Source organism: Ahaetulla prasina, chromosome 2 (genome assembly GCF_028640845.1).
Source record: "Ahaetulla prasina isolate Xishuangbanna chromosome 2, ASM2864084v1, whole genome shotgun sequence".
Classification (NCBI taxonomy): Eukaryota; Metazoa; Chordata; class Lepidosauria; order Squamata; family Colubridae; genus Ahaetulla; species Ahaetulla prasina.
Genome location: NC_080540.1, coordinates 2742549 through 2764922, shown reverse-complemented (window position 1 = coordinate 2764922; position 22374 = coordinate 2742549). Strand labels below are relative to the sequence as shown.

Here is a 22374-nt window from a genome sequence, read left to right as displayed (position 1 = left end):
TCTGAATACAACAAAATACCTTATGCCATCAGATTTGAAATCTTGGGTTTAGAAAATTTAGAACTCCGCCGCCTTTGACATGACCTGAGTTTAACTCACAGGATCATCTATTACAATGTCCTTCCTGTCAAAGACTACTTCAGCTTCAATTGCAACAATACACGAGCACACAATAGATTTAAGTTTAATGTGAACCGCTCCAATCTTGATTGCAGAAAATATGAGTTCAGTAACAGAGTTGTTAATGCTTGGAATACACTACCTGACTCTGTGGTCTCTTCTCAAAGTCCCCAAAGCTTCAACCAAAAACTGTCTACCATTGACCTCACCCCTTTCCTAAGAGGTCTATAAGGGGCATGCATAAGAGTACAAACGTGCCTACCGTTCCTGTCCTACTGTTGCTTCATGCTTATGCTTATGTATGCTGTTGTGAAAAATAAAATAAAATAAAAATAAATAAAATAAAAATAACAAACAAAGCTTCTTCCAACATGCCAGTTACCTCCGGGATTACGCCAACTTTCCGACCTCTGAACCTTTAAGCGGGAACTGAAGATCTTCTTATTTAATCGTGCGAGACTAGCCTGAGTGCATTTTAATGATAATTTTAAATTTTAAGGGTTTTTACGTCGATCTATGACCGTTTTAGTTAAATTAGGCCTATTTAATATTTTGTTTTAAATTTGTTTTAAATTTGTTATTTATATTATGTATTATTTGTATTTTAAAAAGGCTGTAAACCGCCCTGAGTCCTTCGGGAGAAGGGCGGTATAGAAATTAAACTATAAATAAATAAATAAATAAATAAATAAATAAATAAACAAACATCTTAAAAACAAGAAAAAAGTCAAGGAAACAATTGGTCCATTGCTGGGAGAAAGTAGCAAGAAGATGACAAGCAATATTTATTTATTTATTTATTATTTTAACTTCTATACCGCCCTTCTCCTGAAGGACTCAGGGCGGTTTACAGCAAGGTAAAAAGCAAGAATACAAAAATAGGGAGAAAGCACAACTACTTAACTCTTTTTTTTTTTTTGCATCTTTCTTTACACAAAGACAGATCTCAACCAGCAAATGCTCTGTCTTACACATTGGAAAAAAGAATCTAAACACTAAATACGACGGACATTATCTTACAGATGACTCCCACCCTGTCAAAGACCTTGGAGTCTTCATATCAAATGATCTAAGTGCCAAAGCCCACTGCAACTACATCGCAAAAAAGGCATTAAGAGTTCTAAACCTAATCTTACATAGCTTCTTCTCCAGAAACACTATACTACTAACCAGAGCTTACAAAACATTTGCTAGACCAATTCTTGAATACAGCTCGCCTGTCTGGAACCCATACCACATTTCAGACATCAATACAATTGAACGTGTCCAGAAATATTTTACAAGAAGAGTTCTCCACTCCTCTAAATACAACAAAATATCTTATGCCACCAGACTTGAAATCTTGGGTTTAGAAAATTTAGAACTCCGCCGCCTTTGACATGACCTGAGTTTAACTCACAGAATCATCTATTACAATGTCCTTCCTGTCAAAGACTACTTCAGCTTCAATTGCAACAATACATGAACACACAATAGATTTAAGCTTAATGTGAACCGCTCCAATCTTGATTGCAGAAAATATGAGTTCAGTAACAGAGTTGTTAATGCTTGGAATACACTACCTGACTCTGTGGTCTCTTCTCAAAGTCCCCAAAGCTTCAACCAAAAACTGTCTACCATTGACCTCACCCCTTTCCTAAGAGGTCTATAAGGGGCGTGCATAAGAGCAGAAACGTGCCTACCGTTCCTGTCCTACTGTTGCTTCATGCTTATGCTTATGTATGCTGTTGTGACAAATAAAATAAAATAAAATAAAAAATAAAAATAAACAAAGGGAAAAAACAGTTCAACCTATCAAAAACAGCACCAAAAAAAAACAAAACCAGATTAGGAACACAAGTTAAAATAGGAAGGAAAATGGTAAGTGAACCCCTGTCTACCCTAGACGAGTTGAAATCACCAGGACCAGATGGATTACACCCCAGGGTTCTGAAGGAACTGGCAGACCAGATCTCAGAACCACTGAACTATATCTTTCAAAGATCCTGGAGCACAGGGGAACTGCCAGAGGACTGGAAAAGAGCTGATGTAGTTCCCATCTCCAAAAAAGGGAAAAAAAACAGATCCAGGAAACTACAGACCTATCAGCCTGACCTCAATTTTCCAGATTCTGGAAAAGATAATCAAGCAACGAATCATTGAACACCTAGAAGCAAACAAAGTAATAACCAAAAACCAACATGGGTTTGTCAAAAACTAATCAAAGAGAGAAGCAACTTAGAACTAAGGAGAAATTTTCTGACAGTTAGAACAATTAATCAGTGGAACAACTTGCCTCCAGAAGTTGTGGATGGTCGAAACACTGGAAGTTTTTAAGAAGATGCTGGACAACCATTTGTCTGAAGTGATGTAGGGTTTCCTGCCTGGGCAGGGGGTTGGACTAGAAGACCTCCAAGGTCCTTTCCGACTCTGTTATTCTATTCTATTCTATCTTTTTAGAAAGCCATTGAGGTCACTTGGAAGTTTATCTGTGTCATCTGAGTGGTGCAAATGGGTGTGGAGCCTTCTTGGAACTGTTGAAAAGACTGTGCTATAGACTGGAGATAGATGATGTTGTGCCCCTCCCCCTCTGTTGAGAGCGCTGTTCAATTTTCAATTTTTCATCTATCTCCTGTCTACAACACAGTACTTTCAACAGTACTAAGAAGGCTCTATGTCCATTTACACCACCCAGATGATCCTGAGGAGACAGGTGACTTCGACGACTCCCTAAAAGAATGCAAATGACTAGCTGTCTGCAAGGAGTATAAATCCTTCCATTCCCCATCAAGTCGGAGCTGAAGAAGCTTCTTCGATGAGAAGTGAAATGTCTTCAAAGAAAAACCAGAAAGTCCAGCTGCCTCTTGAAAAACCACCTTGGAAACAATCATAACCTGGATGACTGAGACTCTCCATAGACCAGGGGTGTCAAACTCATTGTCGTGTCCCACTCCTCCGCTGACGGCCGGGTCAGGGAAATCCGAATCAGGCGTGCCTTTGCAGCTCTGCCAAAGTCCTAGCAAAGTTCTCAAGGCAGGCAGGAGACCAGAAAGTGATTTCAGCAAGATAAGGTAGACTTTGCCTGACTCAGAGAATGCCAGAAAGCAGATCCTTTATATAGGCCATGGGGTGTGGCTCCATGACTCAGCACTTATCCCGCCCTGCCCCTCCCTTCCTTCTGTTGCCGCCGCTTATCTAATCTCCTGAAGCGAGGGTCACTCCAGTCTGCAGCTGTTGGTAATTGACCTTCCTCAGGCTCACATGCTGTGGGGGAGGGGGAGGGGTCTAGTTGTCCGTTTGCCTGGGCATGGAGCCAGGGCGCTTCTTCTTCCTCAGCCTGTCTGGGCATGGAGCCAGGGCTGGGGCCGGGAGGCATGCTAGGACATTCCTCAGCGTTCGGAAGCAGATAAGAAGGCCCCGGCTGCGGGGAAAGCGGACGAGGCACAACACTCATGATGATACATTGTCGTCACATGACGTATTGCAACTTTTTCCTCCTTTGCTAAAAGGGGGGGGGGGCGCACTGCGTGATGTTAAACAGACAGCGAGTTTAACACCCCTGCCACAGACAGAATGTCAAATTTAATTTATTTCACTTGATCCCGCTTATTTTTTATTTTTTTTTTGTTATTCGGCTTTACCACACCCCAATTATCGCTCTCCACCAGAAAAAAGTTACTGGGGTTATTTTTGAGGTTGGTAGGTGTTTCGCAAAAAGACGGATTTAGTTTTCCCAACTCCATGCATTCAAGCCATTTCTTCTCCTTTGTGGACCCTTTTACGGGAAAGAACGGGAACTTTTTTTTTCACCACTTGATGCATATATACGGCGTCTCTCCTTTATGCCTCTTTTTATGAAGCGTAAAGGAACTGCTCTGACTGAAGCACTTTCCACACTCCGTGCATTTGTACGGTTTCTCCCCCGTGTGGATCCTCTTGTGCGACGTCAGAGCTCCATTTTCACTGAAGCACTTCCCGCACTCCGTGCATTTGTAGGGTTTTTCTCCTGTGTGGATCCTTTTGTGAGACGTCAGGTGCGTACTGGTATTGAAGCTCTTCCCGCACTCCACGCATTTGTAGGGTTTCTCCCCTGTGTGGATCCTCCTATGTGCCGCGAAGCTGCTGCTCTGACTGAAGCTCTTCCCGCATTCGATGCACTCATATGGTTTTTCTCCCGTGTGGATCCTTTTGTGTGCGATGAGATGACTGCTCTCACTGAATCGCTTGCCGCACTCCGTGCACTCATAAGGTTTCTCTCCGGTGTGGATCCTTTTATGTGCCGAGAAGCTACTGCTCCGACTGAAGCGCTTCCCGCAGTCCAGGCATGTATATGGCTTCTCCCCCGTGTGGATTCTTTTGTGGGAAGTCAGATTGCTGCTCTTGCTGAAGATCTTCCCGCAGTCCAAGCATTTATATGGCTTGCCGCCTGTGGTTGTTCGTTTCCGTGGAGTATGGGGAAAAGTCCTCGGAGTTCCTTTGGGAAAAAAGAACAAGTGCACCAGTGAAATAAAGCAGCGAGAAAAAGACTTTTGCCAATGAGAAAAGAACAAAACTTAAAGGCAAAGGAAGAACATATCAAAATCAATACAGGCATGCTTTGTTTTCTTGCACTTGGCAGATATTGCGGGTTTTTTAACAAATTGAAGGCTTGTCGCAACCCTGCATCGAGCAAGTCATTTTTCTATCAGCATTTGTTCTCTTTGTGTCTCTGGGTCACATTTCTGGTACTTTGTGCAATATTTCAAACTTTTTCATTATTATTCATCAGATTCACCTTTTTAGAAATAAAAGATTTTTAATTAAGGCATGTATTGAGCAGTGCGGTGGCCTAGAGGTGGAGCTCTCACCTCACAATCAGGAGGCTATGAGTTCGATCCTAGGTAGAGGCTGATATTTCTCTCTCTGGGCACAATGATAATATATATCTGCTCCAAAACTCCGCATTAGCGACAGGAAGGACATCCGGCCAATAAACACTCAGCTCCATTCAGTTGCCCTGACTCCACCCCACAAGGGATTATTAAACGACAGGGGGGAAAAATTAAGGCATGTACTGTACATCTTTTGTTTAGACCAGGGGTCCTCAAACTTTTTAAACGGGGCCAATTCATGGTCCCTCAGACTGTTGGGTGGCCGGATCAGCTGAGTGGCCGTGGCTAGGTGGTCATGTGACTAGGTGGGTGTGGCCAATTTAACAGCCCATTGAACAATGCACACAAATTAAACTTTCATTTGTTTTGCTCCTAGCGGCTTTTTATCTGCTTTTGTTTGCATGTTGCTCTTTTGGTTGCCTTTTCTTTTTACTAGGTCGTTTTTTTCAGTTGTTTAGGAGTCTAGTGGTCCACTTCAGGAAACTCAGTTTTGCAGCAATTCTTCTCAGCCCCAAGGAGCTCTCTCTGTCTCTGTCTCTCGCTCTCTTTCTCTCTCCTTCTTTACTTCTCTCCCTCCCTCTTTCTGTCTCTCTCTCCCTCTCTTTCTCTCTCCCTCTTTCTGTCTCTCTCTCCCTCGCTCCCTCTTTCTTTCTCCCTCTCCCTCTCTTTCTCTATTTCTTTCTCCCTCTCTCTCTCTTTCTATCTCTTTCCTCCTCTCTCTCTCTCTCTCTCTCTCTCTCTCTGTCTCTCTCTCTATCTTGTGGAAGCGGGGGAAGTCGCTCCCATTCCCTGCTATGCTATGCAAAACGCTTTCCTCCCTAAATCTAAAAGCACGCCGTGTGTTGTGTCTTGCCCGCCCTCAGAGCAGCCGGGGCCTTCTTATCTGCTCCCGAACACGGAGGAATGTATGCCTCCCGGCCCCAGTCCTAGCTCCATGCCCAGGCAAACGGAGCAGCTAGACCCCTCCCCCTCCTCCACAGCATGTGAGCCTGAGGAGGGTTTATTACCAACAGCTGATTGGAGTGATCCTCGCATCAGAAGATTGGATAGGCGGAAGCAACAGAAGGAAGGGAGGGGCAGGCCTTAATGAGTGCTGAGTCATGGAGCCACACCCCATGGCCTATATAAAGGATCTGCTTTCTGGCAGTCTCTGAGTCAGGCAAAAGTCGAACTTATCTTGCTGAAGTCACTTACTGGTCTCCTGCCTGCTCTGAGGACTTTGCTAGAACATTGGGCAGAGCTGCAGAGGCAAGCCTGATTCGGATTTCCCTGACCCGGCCGTCAGCGGAGGAGTGGGACACGACACCGTGCAGCTGGCGCTGCCGCCTGAAAATGCTTTCCTCCCTGGTTCTCCGAAGCATATTGGAAGGAAACCGGCTGCCGCCTGAAACGCGGCTCTGTGACTTGCATTGGGCCAATGGGTGGCGGTGCTGGAAAGGAGGGACGTTTCGCTTTAGGGGCTCCCAGGCATGGAGAGGGCTTAGGCGGTGGCGGCGGCTCCTCACTTTGCCGTGGGACTTTGCCTTGTTTGCCGAAGCCACCGGGCAGATTCCTCTGTCCCCAGACCATCCCAAAGAACTTCGTTCCACAGGCTGTGCCCCGACCCTCCCCGCACAGCATGCGAGGGGTCTCTTCGGGGAAACCAAGTAGTCCCTGCGGATCGCAGGAGCGCCCCGATAAGTCTTCCGGAAAAGAACTTCTCAGTAATCGACACCTCTTTCCCAGCTGAGTCTCTGAGGCACCTCTCACTTGCAGCAGGAGGAGGAGGAGGGCCACATAAAGCAGCACCACCTTAAATGCTGGTAGGCAGAGATAGAATTCTTTTTTTCTTGTTTTCCTCCCCCAAAATTAAGGTGCGTCTTATACTCCGAAAAATATGGTAGGTGAAAACCACAGGAACTTTTAGAGTCGGCTTTCACCAGTCCGTGCAATATGATATACCCAATAAAACTGTTCTTTGAGGAATCTACCTGCCTCCGAGTTCTGTTTGCTATGGGTTTATTACTTGGAACCCTGACACATAGTGCACAACGGCTCTTACCCAGCGAGGCCACATTCCTGGAGTTTTCCAGCATGACTTCTCCATGAAGAGCCTTTTGGTGAGGATCCAGATGAGCCCACTCCTCCTCAGAGAAATCCACAGCTACCTCCTCGAAGGACACAAGACCCTGAAACAGGAAACCTATACTCCCAATTAACAGGAAAAGGTCTTTTTTGTTCACAAACCCTAAAACATGGGCCTTTGAAGTGAATTAAGCAAGGCAACATTTTTGCAATAATAATTAACAGCAGACTTATTATCAACTTGATTGTTTCCCGCAGGAATTGCAGGACTACATGGTGAAAGTAACCTGTGTGTTGTGACTCCAGCCCCCGAACCTGGCCCCATGCCCGAAAGTGACTCCAAAAGTGAGGGAGAAGGGCCGGTAAAGCTTACCTCGGGAGCACCAATTCCTTTGGCTCGGCTCCAGGAGCCGGAACCAGACCAGTCGGAGGCCGTCATCCCCTGATTCCTCCCTTCCCCAGGCTACGCCTTCAGACCCAGCTGATAATAATAATCAAACTTGGCTTGACCCCTGCTTCAGAAGATTAGAGAGGCAGCATCATCAAAAGGATCCTGCCCCACCCCACAGGATATATAAGGAGCTTTGGGACTGCTCTCACTCCACGGGAAGCAAAGTTTAGCTGATCCGTTTCAAAAAGAGCTGAAAGTCTTGCTACTTGAGTCATTTGTTTGAACTTTGGCAGGCAGCTGCGATTTCTCTGCCAGGACTGATAAGAGCCATGAATCCACTGGCTGAAGGCCAGCTCATGGTCTGAAGTGGGGAAGGAGACAGAACACTCAGTGTACTTCTAGATCCACTGGGAGATGCGTTCTGGACACTCAAATAGTCACTGGCTCCAGTTCCTCCTGGTGTTTGCAGGCAGGGGGTGGGGAGGTCCTTCCTGTCTGACATTTCAGCCCTCTGGCCTGTGGCGCCAGTCCCCAAGGTTAACACAACACCTTCATGAGAGTTTTAGAGAGCCCGTCCCAGGGTCTCTCTGGCTGCTATCAATAAGCGCACGAAACACAACCCACTTTCAGCTTCTCCCTGGTCTCCTGCTCTTAGTCAGAGCCACTGACAGGCTGGAAGAGAAGAATTAAGCTGCTACCTGAGCTGGAGATCCAGCTGCTCTCTCAGCGCCAGCAGAATAAGGAGATGCCCCTACAAAGACCAGCGACATCATTTTGTTCCCTACGAGGGAGAAAAAAAATGGCAGAAGCAAAACTAGTTAAAATGTGAGGAGATACCGCACCCAAGAGGATCCACCAAAGAAGTGAGAAACTATGGACTCCCTGGGAAACTTTATGTGGCTTGGAAGGAACCTGTCCCTTACCACGAGGGGTGTCCCAACTTTGGTCTTTCTGGAAGGTGACCGTGGGAAGGAGCTCCTGAGGGGGATCGGACAGGCCTTTCCTTCTCATGGGATGTTCAGTGATCATCTCCAGAATCTGTAACTCCAGGCAGAAAAAAAGGAGAGGAATGAAGGGAACGGCACACGCAGAAAGAGCGTTTTCCTCTCTGCCCACAATTTGCAGCCTTTAAGCCCAGGAAACTGTAGTTAAGAAATATTTAAGAAATTCAAACATTGTTTATCTTACCTAATATTCCCGTAGAAGACTTAGAATAAGTGTCTCTCACCTGCTGCTCTCCCTGCTCCTTCTGCTCCTCCGCCTGGCTCAGGAGGAAGCCTTCTGCCAGGGCCACCGCCTGGGAACTGGTCTCTGCTCCACACTCCCGCACCCAGCCCTCCATCTCTAAAGGCAGGAGAGCCAGGAACTGCTCCAGAAGTACCAGATCCAACATCTGGGCCTTGGTGTGTCTTTCTGGCTTCAGCCACCGATGGCAAAGGTGATGGAGATGGCTGCAAAGTTCTCGCGGCCCTTTGGCTTCCTGGTAGTGGACATTCCTGAAGTGCCAGCGCTGGATCTCTGAAGTGATGGCTTCCTCCTTCAGGGTCTTCTGCCCAGTTCGTGCCCAGGTCCCCCGATGGCTCCTTTTTCCAGTTTTCTCAGCTGCTCGGTGTTTTGACTCCATTTTTTGTTTTGTTTTGTTCTTCAACACAAGTCCAAATGGGGGCCAAGAGATCTCGTGGATCCATAAAATTCTTTTCAATCATAAAAGAGGATTCATGAGGAGGTCCTGGATAACCAAACTTTTGAGCCCTCTCTCTTTCTGAGAGTCCTTCTGATCGCCAGGCCAGATGACTCCACCTTAAATATCCAAGGAGGAAGAGAAAAAACACAGGCCAAGATATGAGTCAAGGTGGTGCAGTGGTTAGAGTATCCTATTAGCATCACTAAGTGTTGTATCTTATGATTCATGATGAATGTATTTATGATGACTGCGATCATGATTTATCACTTATATCTTTTATGTACACTGAGAGCTTATGCACCGGAGACAAATTCCTTGTGTCTCCAATTACACTTTGGCAAATAAAGAATTCTATTCTATAAAAGTCTGTAGAGATTCTCAGTCATCCAGGTCATGGGGATCCCAAAGGTTTTATTTTTTCCTGGAGACAACTGGACTTTCTGGTTTTTGCTTTTGAAGACGTTTCGCTTCTCATCCAAGAAGCTTCTTCAGCTCTGACAGGATTTTTGTTGTTGTTAGTTGCGAAGTCGTGTCCGACCCATCGCGACCCCATGGACAACGTTCCTCCAGGCCTTCCTGTCCTCTACCATCCTCTGGAGTCCATTTAAACTCATGCCTACTGCTTCAGTGACTCCATCCAGCCACCTCGTTCTCTGTCGTCCCCTTCTTCTTTTGCCCTCAATCTTTCCCAGCATTAGGCTCTTCTCCAGTGAGTCCTTCTTTCTCATTAGGTGGCCAAAGTATTTCAGTTTCATCTTCAGGATCTGGCCTTCTAAAGACAGGATAGTGGGGAATAAATAAATAAATCCTTCCATTCCCCACTATCCTGTCAGAACCGAAGAAGCTTCTTGGATGAGAAGCGAAACATCTTCAAAAGCAAAAACAAGAAAGTCCAGTTGCCTCCTGGAAAAGCACCTTTGCGACATATATTTTCACATTTCTCCAATAATACCCGTTTTGCACCATCTTCCCACCATCTCTGCCTTTCTCTTCCTTTTTTCTTGGATACTGATCGCTATAGCAAGCTGTAACATTATTTTTTCCCTCCTGGACGTTCCTGGTTCTTTTCCCTGGTTTTCTTTTCTTTTTTTTACTTTTTAAATAGAAATCTGCCTACAGTCATTTGCAGACAAGAGGCAGCCACATAAAATCACATTTCATAAATAGATGTCCACACCCTTTGATAGTTATGTTTCACACCAATCTTGGAAATCCTCCTGTTGCAATACTTTTCCATTCAACATTTTCATTTTCACGCTTTCTCCTCTATCCATTTCCCCTCAAGATTCCCTCTTGTTGCTTCCATCAAAATAACATTCCCTTCCATTTGTCTCTGGTTCTTCCATTTTCAACGTTCCCATACAACCCCTCGTCACCAGCTGTTTCTAATCCAAGTTGAACAATTCAAACTACAACTCAACCTACAACTCAACCACATGCCTCCCACCGACCCGTACGCTCTCACAGAGAGGGACTTCACAGGGTGCCGTCCACCAAGCAATGTCGGCTGGCGGCCCCCAGGGGAAGGTCCTTCTCTGTGGGGGCTCCCACACTCTGGAACGAGCTTCCCCCGGGTTTACACCAAATACCTGACCTTCGGACATTCCGTCGCAAACTGAAGACACATCTTTTCATTCGCGCGGGGCTGGCTTGAATTGAATTTTATTAATTTTAAATTTTTATTAATTAATTTTAAATGGGGTTTTTAGTGTATTGTATATTTTAACTGTTAGGTTCGGGAAGTAACGAGGCTGGCTGTTGGGGGTAGCGGTCTGGACTCTTGGCAAGCTTGGCATTTCCCTACCCTCTCAGCAATCTCTGCGTCCATGAGTGGCCACCATACATAGCTCCTAGCTAACCCCTTCATCCTCACGATGCCTGGGTGACCCTCGTGGAGGAGGTCCAATACCTTGCCCCTTAATTTAACAGGAATTATTACACGATCACCCCATAACAGGCACCCCCCTTGAGCCGAGAGCTCATCACGTTTCTTAACAAATTCTTTGAACCGTTCGCCCGGCGCATGACACCCTCTCTGTACCCAACCGGTACAGTCCTTAACACAATGTCGGTATGATGCCGAGCCACTTCCTTTGATGTGACTGGGCCAGAGTCCAACAGTCAATAAGGAGGATGGTGTCCCAGTGGGATCTTGGTCGCCCAGTGGGCATCGGCTCAAGCGTCTGCATGCCCCACTTCTTTCGGTCGATGCTGCAGCTTGTATGAGTAAGCTAAAAATATAGTCCATCGAGTCAAACGTGGCAAGTGCCACAGGTGTTGGCGATCGCCAGCCAGTAGTCCCAATAACGGTCTGTGGTCAGTCACAATTTCAAAATTCCCCAAAGACATACTCATGGAATTTTTGACCCCTGATACAATGGCCAATGCTTCTTTGTCTAATTGGCTGTAGTTCCTCTCTGGGGAGGACATCGTTCTAGAGTAGAACGCTATAGGGGCTTCTGTGCCGTTTGAAGTCTATGGCTGAGCAGCCCACCCCATAAGGTGACGATCGCAACCAGCACTAGGGGTAGTGAGTCGTGATATTGGATGAGCAGGCTATCACTTGAGAGCAGGTTCTTGACTGCTTCAAAGCCCTATTTTCTGACTTTCCCAAGACCAAACAGTATTTTTCCCTAAGAGCCTATGCAGCGGTTCCAACGGTTGCTTTGTTCTTTAAAAGACCGCGTAAAATTAACCAATCCCAGGAGGGCTTTGTGTTCCTCCACGAGGCCGCAGCCTCCGCAATTGTACTAATTTTTTCGTAATGCCCTCCCGGAAAATCATCAATCCTCTGGCATCAGCCATCTGAAGCCTACTCCTTCTGGTACAATTTGCTTGACAAAAGTAATATTTCTTTCTCATTTCACGCACCTGTCTGGGAATCTGCCTCAGAATGGCTATCTCCCTGCCCCTATAAGTCAGTGCCCCACTCCTATGTTTTCTAAGAATTTCATCTCTCGCCTCTCTTCTCACAAATTTGACATGAACCTCTCTAGGAACTGCATGCTATGCGTATATTTTGAATTAACTCTATAAGCTCGATCCACATCCCAATTCATAAAGTCAACACCTCTCCCAAGAAATTCTCCCAACAGTTTAGTCACAACATCTCTCAAGTCTTCTTGGTCCACTTCTTCCAGATTTTGAAACCTAAGGAAATAAGACATTTTATCCATCTGTAGTCCAAGCACAGCATTGCCTGTCGCTCTCTCTCTTTTCTGCACTGCCCGCATCTCTCCCTCCAGACCTTCCACTTTCTGCTTGTTTTCTGCTGAGACTTGTTGAGTGTCCTTTAAATCCTTTTGATAGTCACAATTTCTGCTCTTATTTCATCCAGTTTCTTGTCCATATTAGATAACTTTTCCAAAATTCTCCATTTCTCCAGCAGTTGGTCTCTGACCTTTGCCATTTAAAAATTTTTAAAATCCTCAGGCAAGCACAGTATCCTTGTAATTTCCTCCGATCCACCAGGGGCACTCACAGGAGCAACGAGTCCAGAGTACAGTTAGTCAACCAGGAAGTCAAGGGAAGTGATGTCATCAAGATTCTCATAGTGAAGGCGGAAGCTGGACGCCACCATTGTTCTCAGAGGAGGGGGGCCTCAAACCTCCCTCCTAAATTTCTCCATCACCTCTCTCCAGAGCTCCACAAAACCGTAATCTTGTTATTTTAAGTTCTCCTCTCTCAGTGATTCTGTTCTTCCAGTCGCAGGGAGAGAAACCCCCGCACCCGGAGCACTCCACCACATTTGCCGATATCTCCTTCCCTTCTCCTCAATCTTCTCCGCTCCTGTTCGCCACCAGGCTGCTGCAATTATAAATCCAAAGCCCCGTGTCACACAGCGCCCAGGCGACGACCAAAATAATGGTCATGCCTGAGGCCTCCGAACCCTCCGAGCCTAGGACGCGCCAGCATCGGGTCCCCCAGTCCTGTATCCCAATAACGGTCTGTGGTCAGTCACGATTTCAAAATTCCGCCCAAAGACATACTCATGGAATTTTTGACCCCTGATACAATGGCTGCTTCTTTGTCTAATTGGCTGTAGTTCCTCTCTGGGGAGGACATCGTTCTAGAGTAGAACGCTATAGGGGCTTCTGTGCCGTTTGAAGTCTATGGCTGAGTACAGCCCCACCCCATAAGGGGCGCCATAAACCAGCACTAGGGGTAGTGAGTCGTGATATTGGATGAGCAGGCTATCACTTGAGAGCAGGTTCTTTACTGCTTCAAAAGCCCTATTTTCTGACTTTCCCAAGACCAAACAGTATTTTTCCCTAAGAGCCTATGCAGCGGTTCCATAGCAGTTGCTTTGTTCTTTAAAAGACCGCGTAAAATTAACCAATCCCAGGAATGCCTGCAGCTCTGCTTTGTTTTTGGGCGCTGGAGCCTTCCTAATTGCCTTAACCTTGCTCTCAGTAGGGTGAATTCCTTTCTTGTCTATCCGGTAGCCCAAGAAATCGACCGATTCGACCCCTATCTGACATTTATTTGTCTTGACTTTTAATCCGGCTGTCCGGAAAATGCTCAAGACCTTTCTTAACCGCTCCCCCAATTCCTCCATGTTTTCCCCTGAAATTAGGACATCATCAGTAGGGAACTACCCTGGGAGCCCTTGCAGTAGTCGTTCCATCAGGTTTTGGAACAGCCCTGGTGCCACACTAACCCCAAATTGCAATCGGTGCACTTGAATGCCCCCTGTGCGTCACAATCGTTTGGGCTTGTGTCTACTGGCAGTTGTTGGTAGGCTTGGGCCAAGTCTAACTTTGCAAAGACTTGCCCTTGCCCCAAGGAGTGCAATAAATGTTGCACCACGGGCAGTAGCGCTTTTCTGTAAGGCTTTGTTAAGCGTCGCCTTGTAGTCAGCGCAAATTCTAATTGACCCGTCCGATTTGATGGGGTGACGATTGGCGTCTCCCACTTTGCGTGATCGACTGGCACCAAAACCCCTGATTTATGAGCTTGTCCAGCTCCTTATCAATTTTGGTTTTAGGGCAAAAGGACTCTCCTCGCCTTAAGCCTAATGGGGGCTACCTGGGGTCTAAGTTGAAGGAAATAGGGGTCCCCTTGTACTTGCCCAGGCAGTCCTTGAAGACATCTTGAACTCGTTAAAGAGAATGTCTTTCAAATTGCAGTCACTTCTGTAGATGCCAGTCACTCCCATGCCCAGGGCACGAAACCAGTCTAGTCCCAACAGACTGGGCAGAGTTCCTTCGACGATCGTGATGGGCAGGGTCTTTTGTGAGGCCGTGCCGACTCGGACGGAGGTGGTCCCTCGAACAGGGATGCGATTCCCTGGTAGTCGTGCACTCGTAGCCGCTGTGCTTGCAGGTGGCGCTCGCGACGGACGGCAGCGACCGCCAGTGTCCCAGGACATGATGGTGATCGCTGATCCGTGTCTACTTCAAGCCTGCACCGTACTCCCTCGATCTTGGGCTTTGTAAAAATCTTCTTTTCCACTTTGGTTGAGGCGCGCCTATAATGACAGTCGTTTGGTTAGACTTCGCCTTTCTTGTTTGAACCAATCGCGGGCCGCCTTCCGGTTCCGCTGCTTTGATTGGCCGATTTGAATTTTCGGCGGAAGGTTGGGCCGCCTGCAAACCTGAGCTAAGTGTCCTTTCTTCCCACACCGCCGCATGTTGCGTCTTTAAACCTGCAGCGTTGGCGCTGATGCTGCCCTCCGCAGCTTCCGCACTCGCCACGGTCCTCAGTGTCGCGCTCGGTCCGCAGACCTCTTCCTCATCCTCGCCTCACCTTCGGATTCGGACTGAATCTCCTCCTGGTGTACTGGCGTTGGCTTTGGCGCCGCCTTGGATTGAAGAGGCTTTGCAGAGTCTCTGCTGCTTTAGTAGACATTTCGTGTGCTCTGGCCTCGCCCAGAGCGGTGGCTAGTGTCAGGTTGCTCCTGGCTAGCAGTCGCCGCCGAGGCGGATGTCCTTGACCCTCGGATGAGTTGCTCGAGTAGCACTGCCTAAGTCTCGGTATCCGCAGTCCTTGGACGCCTTCTTAAAGCGCCATGTAGTCACCGATGGACTCGCCTCCATCTGTCTACGTTCTCCGAATTCAAACCGCTGCACGATTTGGACGCGCGTCGGTGCGAAATGGTTCTTCAGCAAAGTCTGCAGAGTCGGCCACGATACCGATTGTATCGGCGTTGGCTCTGCCAGGGCTTCCGCAATCTCGATGACCTCGGCCCGCAATGGCTTAGGAAGTAAGCCCGTTTGCGGTTATCAGGATCCTGTAGTTCGTTGGCTTTAGAAAGCTTTCAAACGGGTCATATATGTTCCCCATTTCTCCTTGCCCGGGTTGTACGGTGCGGGTGGCGTGTTTGCCATTTCCGCGTTTCTGCCCTGAGTTTGCTGGGTTCGGAACTAGCGTGCTTCAGCTCGGTTCTGGTTCTCCTTAGCCTCGAGATCCCACCCTCGTCGCCAATGTTAGGTTCGGGAAGTAACGAGGCTGGAGACCAGGGTAGTGACAACAGCTCTTTAATATATGGTGAACCCAGCAACAGGCTGGGGGAAAAACCTCTCCTTTTATACAGTTCTGCTGGAGGCTTCGTCCAATCAGCAATGTGCTGATTTCCCGCTCAAATATTTAAAGGCACAACTGTTAATACATAACACTAACTTCTCAGGCTAATTTTTAAAATAAGTTTTTTAATTGCATTTTAAATTGTACATTGTATTATCTGTTTTATTTTTGCCTGTACACCGCCCTGAGTCCTTCGGGAGAAGGGCGGTATAAAAATCAAATAAATAAATAAAAATAAATAAATAAACCTAGACAACAAATAAATACAACACAACCTAAACAACAAATAACTACTAACCAACTAATCAGAGATGCCATGGAGAGAGGACAAAAAATAAATAATAAATAAATAATCTTCACTTCCTGATCAACTCCAGCCATTCTTCCAACAGATCCATCCCATTTTTGATTTCCCTGTTTCATTGACACACAACCCAACTGTTCCCTTTCTCTAATACCGTACCATTAATTCTGGCTTTTTCCTATATATTCCTCTCCGTTCCATGTTGCCACGTCGCTGCTACCATCTCGCTTTCCAAAAGAAAGACAATGTCAGACGGCTGGCAACATGGCAGTGTTGTCTCCCGAGCAGCCTCACGGTCACTCTAGGACAGGGGTCTGCAAACTTGGCTCTTTTAAAGACTTGTGGACCCCTGCTCTAGGACTAGCCCTGATGATGTTACCTAGTTTGGGTAACAAAACGTCGGCAAGAAAACAAGCAAGCTCAGAGAGCAGCAAGGACCTCTTAGCTACAAATATGCTCCTTTATTGATCCCATTTTTTTAAAAAAATTATTTGCATTTATATCCCACCCTTCTCCGAAGACTCAGGGTGGCTCACACTATGTCAAGCAATAGTCTTCATCCATTTGTATATTATATACAAAGTCAACTTATTGCCCCCAACAATCTGGGTCCTCATTTTACCTACCTTATAAAGGATGGAAGGCTGAGTCAACCTTGGGCCTGGTGGGACTTGAACCTGCAGTAATTGCAAGCAGCTGTGTTAATAACAGACTGTCTTAGCAGTCTGAGCCACCAGGTAGCCATTTTTATTTATTTATCCTCTAACTCTCCAAACCACATACAAGCCAACATATCGGTTCCACATCCACCAAATCAGGGGTCTCCAACCTTGGCAACTTTAAGACTTTGTGGACTTCAACTCCCAGAATTCCTCAGCCAGAAAAGAAATTCTGGGAGTTGAAGTCCACAAGTCTTAAAGTTGCCAAGGTGGGAGGCTCCTGCACCAAATCACAAGTCGCACCCTGTGTTATCTCGCACACTTGGGCAGCGCACACATCAGTGCAAAATAACAGTGTGGTTTCAGAACCCTCTTTCCCTCCCGTCATCTTTTGCCCTCCCTCATTTGGGAGGGAAGGGTCTTCTGCAGATTTGCAGCTCAGTTCCAGGGCCAGCAGAAAAATTCTCAGAGGGGGGATTTCTTACCAGCCCTGCCAACATTTGAGGCTCAGAATTGGACCCTTCCCAGAAGCTTAAAATGACACCATTAGCAGGGGGCAGATTTTGAGGGTAGAAATGCTGGGAAGCGATTTTGGTTTACGCAAAACGTGAGCACGGTTCTTTTGGCTTCGTCCCAGAGTCCTCTCTCCCAACTCTTTTCCACTTGAAGTTTGAAAAGCAAAGGAGCCACTCGCCTTCCCCACCCTCTTCCTGCCGTGTCTACGGAGATTCTCAGTCATCCAGGTCATGGTTGTCCCAAAGGTGTTTTGTTTTTTCTTTCTTTCCAAGAGGCAACTGGACTTTCTGGTTTTTGCTTTTCAAGACGGTTCGCTTCTCATCCAAGAAGCTTCATCGGCTCCCCCAGCGCCATCCAGTCGGAGCTGAAGAAGCCTCTCGGACGGGAAGCGAAACGTCTTCAGAGAAAAAGTCCAGTTGCCTCTTGGGGAAAAAAAAAAGCACCTCTTCCTGCAGTTTTTTCCCCGAAGGCCATCACTCTGCTAAACAAATAATTCCCTCAACACTGTCAGACTATTTACTGAATCTGCACTACTATTAATCGTCTCATAGTTCCCATCACCAATCTCTTTCCACTTATGACTGTATGACTGTAACTTTGTTGCTGGCAATCCTTATGATTTATATTGATATATTGACCATCAATTGTGTTGTAAATGTTGTACCTTGATGAAGGTATCTTTTCTTTTATGTACACTGAGAGCATATGCACCATGACAAATTCCTTGTGTGTCCAATCACACTTGGCCAATAAAATTCTATTCTATTCTAGTCTTAATAGCTATGGAAGGGAAGGGGAGGGAGCACCACGAGGTGATCCTCCCCGTGGGAACAAAGGCAGGGAGCAGCCCATCCATCTTCCTCCTTCCCACCCACCCCCAAAGCATGCACAGCCACGAGCAGGATTAGGGGCGGGGGGGGGCTCTCCCCTTCCTTCCCAGCCTCGGGATTCCGAGTCCGGCAATTGCTTTTGGGGGACACCCCCCCCCCCGGTCTTTCCCGCTTGCCACCGGCTCTGGAGTGTTTGCAGGGGGGAAGGAAGGACCCGCAATTTCCCCCATTCTTTTTTTTGCAAGGATCGGCCGGGGAGGCTCTGCCAAGGGCTGGAAGGGGGAGGGGTCCCCACCACCACCACCGGGGAGGCTCTAGGTCGCGGGATCCCCTCCTGCCAACCTCCCCCGCCCCATCCCGAGTCCCAGGGCGCAACTCACAGCCGGTCCTCCCCCCTCCAGCTGGATGCGGGACGGAGCATGCGCAGTGGCGCTCGGCGGCGAGAGAGCGCTCCCTGGTGGGGCCTGAGGGCAACGGCCGCATCTCTTGAGAGCGCGATCGCGGCGGGGAACCGTGGGAACCATCCAGATCAGGGGTCTCCAACCCTGGTCCCTTGAAGACTTGTGGACTTCAACTCCCAGAGTCCCTCAGCCAGCAAAGCTGGCTGAGGAACTCTGGGAGTTGAAGTCCACAAGTCTTCAAGGGACAAAGGTTGGAGACCCCTGATCCAGACCGATCTCTATTTAGGGCAGGGGTCTCCAACCTTAGTCCCTTGTAGACTTGTGGACTTCAACAGACTTTTATTTTTTATTTTTATTTTATTTATTTTGTCACAACATCATACAAAAAGATTATATAGTATATAAATATATATATGAGTAAATATTAGGAGGTATAAGCATATATATATATATATAGGAAGAAGAAAAGAAAAACAATAGGGCAGGAACGGTAGGTATGTTTGTGCGCTTATGCACGCCCCTTATGGTCTTCTTAGGAATGGGGTGAGGTCAATAGTAGAAAGTTTTTGGTTAAAGCTTTTGGGATTATGGGAAGAGACCACAGAGTCAGGTAAAGTATTCCAAGCACTGATGATTCTGTTACAGAAGTCATATTTTCTGCAATCTCGATTAAAGCGGTTGACATTAAGTTTAAATCTATTAGTTGCTCTAGTATTATTGCAATTAAAGCTGAAGTAGTCTTTAACAGGAAGGACATTACAATAGATGATTCTGTGAGTTAAACTTAGGTCTTGTCGAAGGCGACGGAGTTCCACGTTTTCTAAGCCTAGGATTTCGAGTCTGGTGGGATAAGGTATTTTGTTGTTTTCAGAGGATGGAGAACTCTTCTTGTAAAATATTTCTGGACACGTTCAATTGTATTGATGTCAGAGATGTGGTGAGGGTTCCAAACAGGCGAGCTGTATTCTAGAATTGGTCTAGCAATTGTTTTATATGCTCTGGTTAGTAGTGTAGTGTTTTTTGAAAAGAAGCTATGCAAGATTAGGTAGCTGAGGAACTCTGGGAGTTGAAGTCCACAAGTCTTCAAGGGACCAAGGTTGGAGATCCCTAATCCAGACCGACCTCTATTTAGGGCAGGGGTCTCCAATCTTGGTCCCTTGTAGACTTGTGGACTTGAACAGACTCTGGGAGTTGAAGTCCACAAGTCTTAAAGGGACCAAGGTTGGAGACCCCTGATTTAAGGCACGATGTCAGTTGGGAGCCCACCGGTTGGATCACTGGGACAAACTTCCTTGCCTCCCATCCGTCGGCTTTTCAAGTCTTGGTGAATCCCTTCTCATGACTGTATGGCTGTAACTTTGTTGCTTGTATCCTTATGATTTATATTGATATTGTTTCCTGATTGCTTATTTGTACCCTATGACTATCATTGAGTGTTGTACCTTATGATTCTTGATAAACATATCTTTTCTTTTATGTACACTGAGAGCGTATGCACCAAAGACAAATTCCTTGGGTGTCCAATCACACTTGGCCAATAAAAAAAAATTCTATTCTATTCTAGTAATGTGCAGCAGCTGCCAAAAAAGCTAACACGGTTCTGGGCTCATAAACAGAGGGATAGAATCAAGACCATGTGAAGTGTTAATACCACTTTATAATGCCTTGGTAAGGCCACACTTGGAATATTGCATTCAGTTTTGGTCGCCACGATGTGAAAAAGATGTTGAGACTAGAAAGAGTGCAGAGAAGAGCAATAAAGATAATATTTATTTATTTATTTATTTATTTATTATTTAGATTTTTATACCGCCCTTCTCCCGAAGGACTCAGGGCGGTGTACAGCCAGATTAAAACAGTACAATATACAAATTAAAACCACAGTTAAAATAACCTATTCTATAAATGGCCAAAAATTAAAACCGTCAAATTTGACCCATAAATAAAATACCCCAGTTAAAATTATTAAAATTCAAAATTTTTAAAAAATTTAAAAAATTAAGCCAGTCCCGCTTGGATAAACAGGTACGTTTTCAATTCACGGCGAAAGCTCTGAAGATCAGGTAATTGACGCAAACCAGGGGGAAGTTCGTTCCAGAGGGTAGGTGCTCCAACAGAGAAGGCCCTTCCCCTGGGGGCCGCCAGCCGACATTGCTTGGCGGACGGCACCCTAAGAAGACCTTCTCTGTGAGAGCGTACGGGTCGGTGGGAGGCATGTGGTTGAGTTGTAGGTTGAGTTGTAGGCATAAGGTAACAGCAGGTGGTCCCGTAAGTACCCGGGCCCTAAGCCATAGAGCGCTTTAAAGGTGGTAACCAATACCTTGAAGCACACCCGAAAGACCACAGGTAGCCAGTGCAGACTGCGCAGGAGCGGTGTTACCCAGGAGCAACGTGTGGCTCCCTCAATCACCTGCGCAGCTGCATTCTGGACTAACTGAAGCCTCCAAGTGCACTTCACGGGTAGCCCCATGTAGAGAGCATTGCAATAATCCAGAAAAGAAGTGACAAGAGCGTTTTTAATTTTTTTAATTTTTTTAATTTTAATAATTTTAACTGGGGTATTTTATTTATGGGTCAAATTTGACGGTTTTAATTTTCGGTAGCTTCCAGTTCGGATATAGCACAGAGGCAGCTTTGGTCACGTTGGTGGATGACCTCTGGAGGGCCAGGGATAGGGGTTTTTCCTCTGCCCTGGTCCTGTTAGATCTCTCAGCAGCTTTTGATACCATCAACCATGGTATCCTGCTGCACCGGTTGGAGAGTTTGGGAGTGGGAGGCACCGTTTATCGGTGGTTCTCCTCCTATCTCTCTGACCGGTCGCAGACGGTGTTGACAGGAGGGCAGAGATCGACCGCGAGGCGCCTTACTTGTGGGGTGCCTCAGGGGTCGATTCTCTCGCCTCTCCTGTTCAACATCAATATGAAGCCGTTGGGTGAGGTCATCAGTGGCTTTGGGGTGACTTACCAGCTGTACGCTAATGATACTCAGCTGTACTTTTCCACCCCGGGCCACCCCAACGAAGCCGTCGAAGTGCTGTCCCGGTGCCTGGAAGCCGTACGGGTCTGGATGGGGAGAAACAGACTCAGGCTCAATCCATCCAAGACGGAGTGGCTGTGGATGCCAGCACCCCGGTACAGTCAGCTGCAACCGCGGCTGACTGTTGGGGGCGAGTCATTGGCCCCCACAGAAAGGGTGCGCAACTTGGGCGTTCTCCTGGATGGACGGCTGTCGTTTGAAGACCAGTTGGCGGCCGTCTCCAGGAGAGCTTTTTACCAGGTTCGCCTGGTTCGCCAGTTGCGCCCCTTCCTTGACCGGGAACTGAACCCGGGGATCCTGCCATGTGCATCCCCAGATGTGCCATTTGCTACCCCTCAAATGTTCCTCCAGATGTGGCCACCAGATATTAATTTGGGATAAGTCAAAAGAGGAAAATGTCTATGGAGATTCTCTGTCATGGTTGTTCCAAATGTGCTTTTTTTCCCCAAGAGGTAACTGGACTTTCTGGTTTCTTTCTTTGAAGACATTTCCCTTCTCATCCGAGAAGTTTCTTCCACTGACCTTCCCCACCATCCAGTCAGAACGGAAAAAGCTTCTGGGATGAGAAGTGAAATGTCTTCAAAGAAAAAAACCAGAAAGTCCACATAATTTGTTCCATAACTTCCTGACCCTAATTTTGGAAATTTGGTGCTTACAAAAAAAAATGGCGCGGAAGGAAAAATCGGCTGCAAAAATAACAAAAAATGTGATTTGGTTGTGATTAGAAGCATTCGTGACCAGAGATACCTTTGGATCAAAAGAGAAAATTGATAAATGCATGCTGGCAAATCTTCATTAAACTTATCCAAACTGAATGTAAAGATAAAAAAAGAAGTAGAGATATTCATCCTGAAATCAGTTCGTTTTTCTTTTTTGCAGTCCTGGTTTATTTCTGCGCTGGAAGAAGCTGCACTTGGAGGTGTCTTAAGGGCGCTGCTGGTTCACCCTCCCCCAAATTTGAATCTTTGATTAAAACAATTGCAACTTTTCCCCA

General features: G+C 46.6%; 1 protein-coding gene across 1 annotated transcript in view; it reads right to left on the bottom strand.

Annotated features, from left to right (window-relative positions):
- Positions 1 to 3340: 3340 nt before the first annotated feature.
- LOC131193665 (zinc finger protein 721-like) overlaps positions 3341 to 22374 on the bottom strand; it is a 41034-nt gene continuing 22000 nt past the window's right edge. The window contains exons 9-13 of the mRNA XM_058174115.1: positions 8654 to 9119; positions 8349 to 8463; positions 8124 to 8206; positions 7012 to 7138; positions 3341 to 4573 (exon numbers count right to left, since the gene is read on the bottom strand). Of these exons, the coding sequence (XP_058030098.1) occupies positions 3906 to 4573; positions 7012 to 7138; positions 8124 to 8206; positions 8349 to 8463; positions 8654 to 9119 (1459 nt within the window). The 3' untranslated portion in view covers positions 3341 to 3905. The remainder of the gene's footprint in view (positions 4574 to 7011; positions 7139 to 8123; positions 8207 to 8348; positions 8464 to 8653; positions 9120 to 22374) is intronic.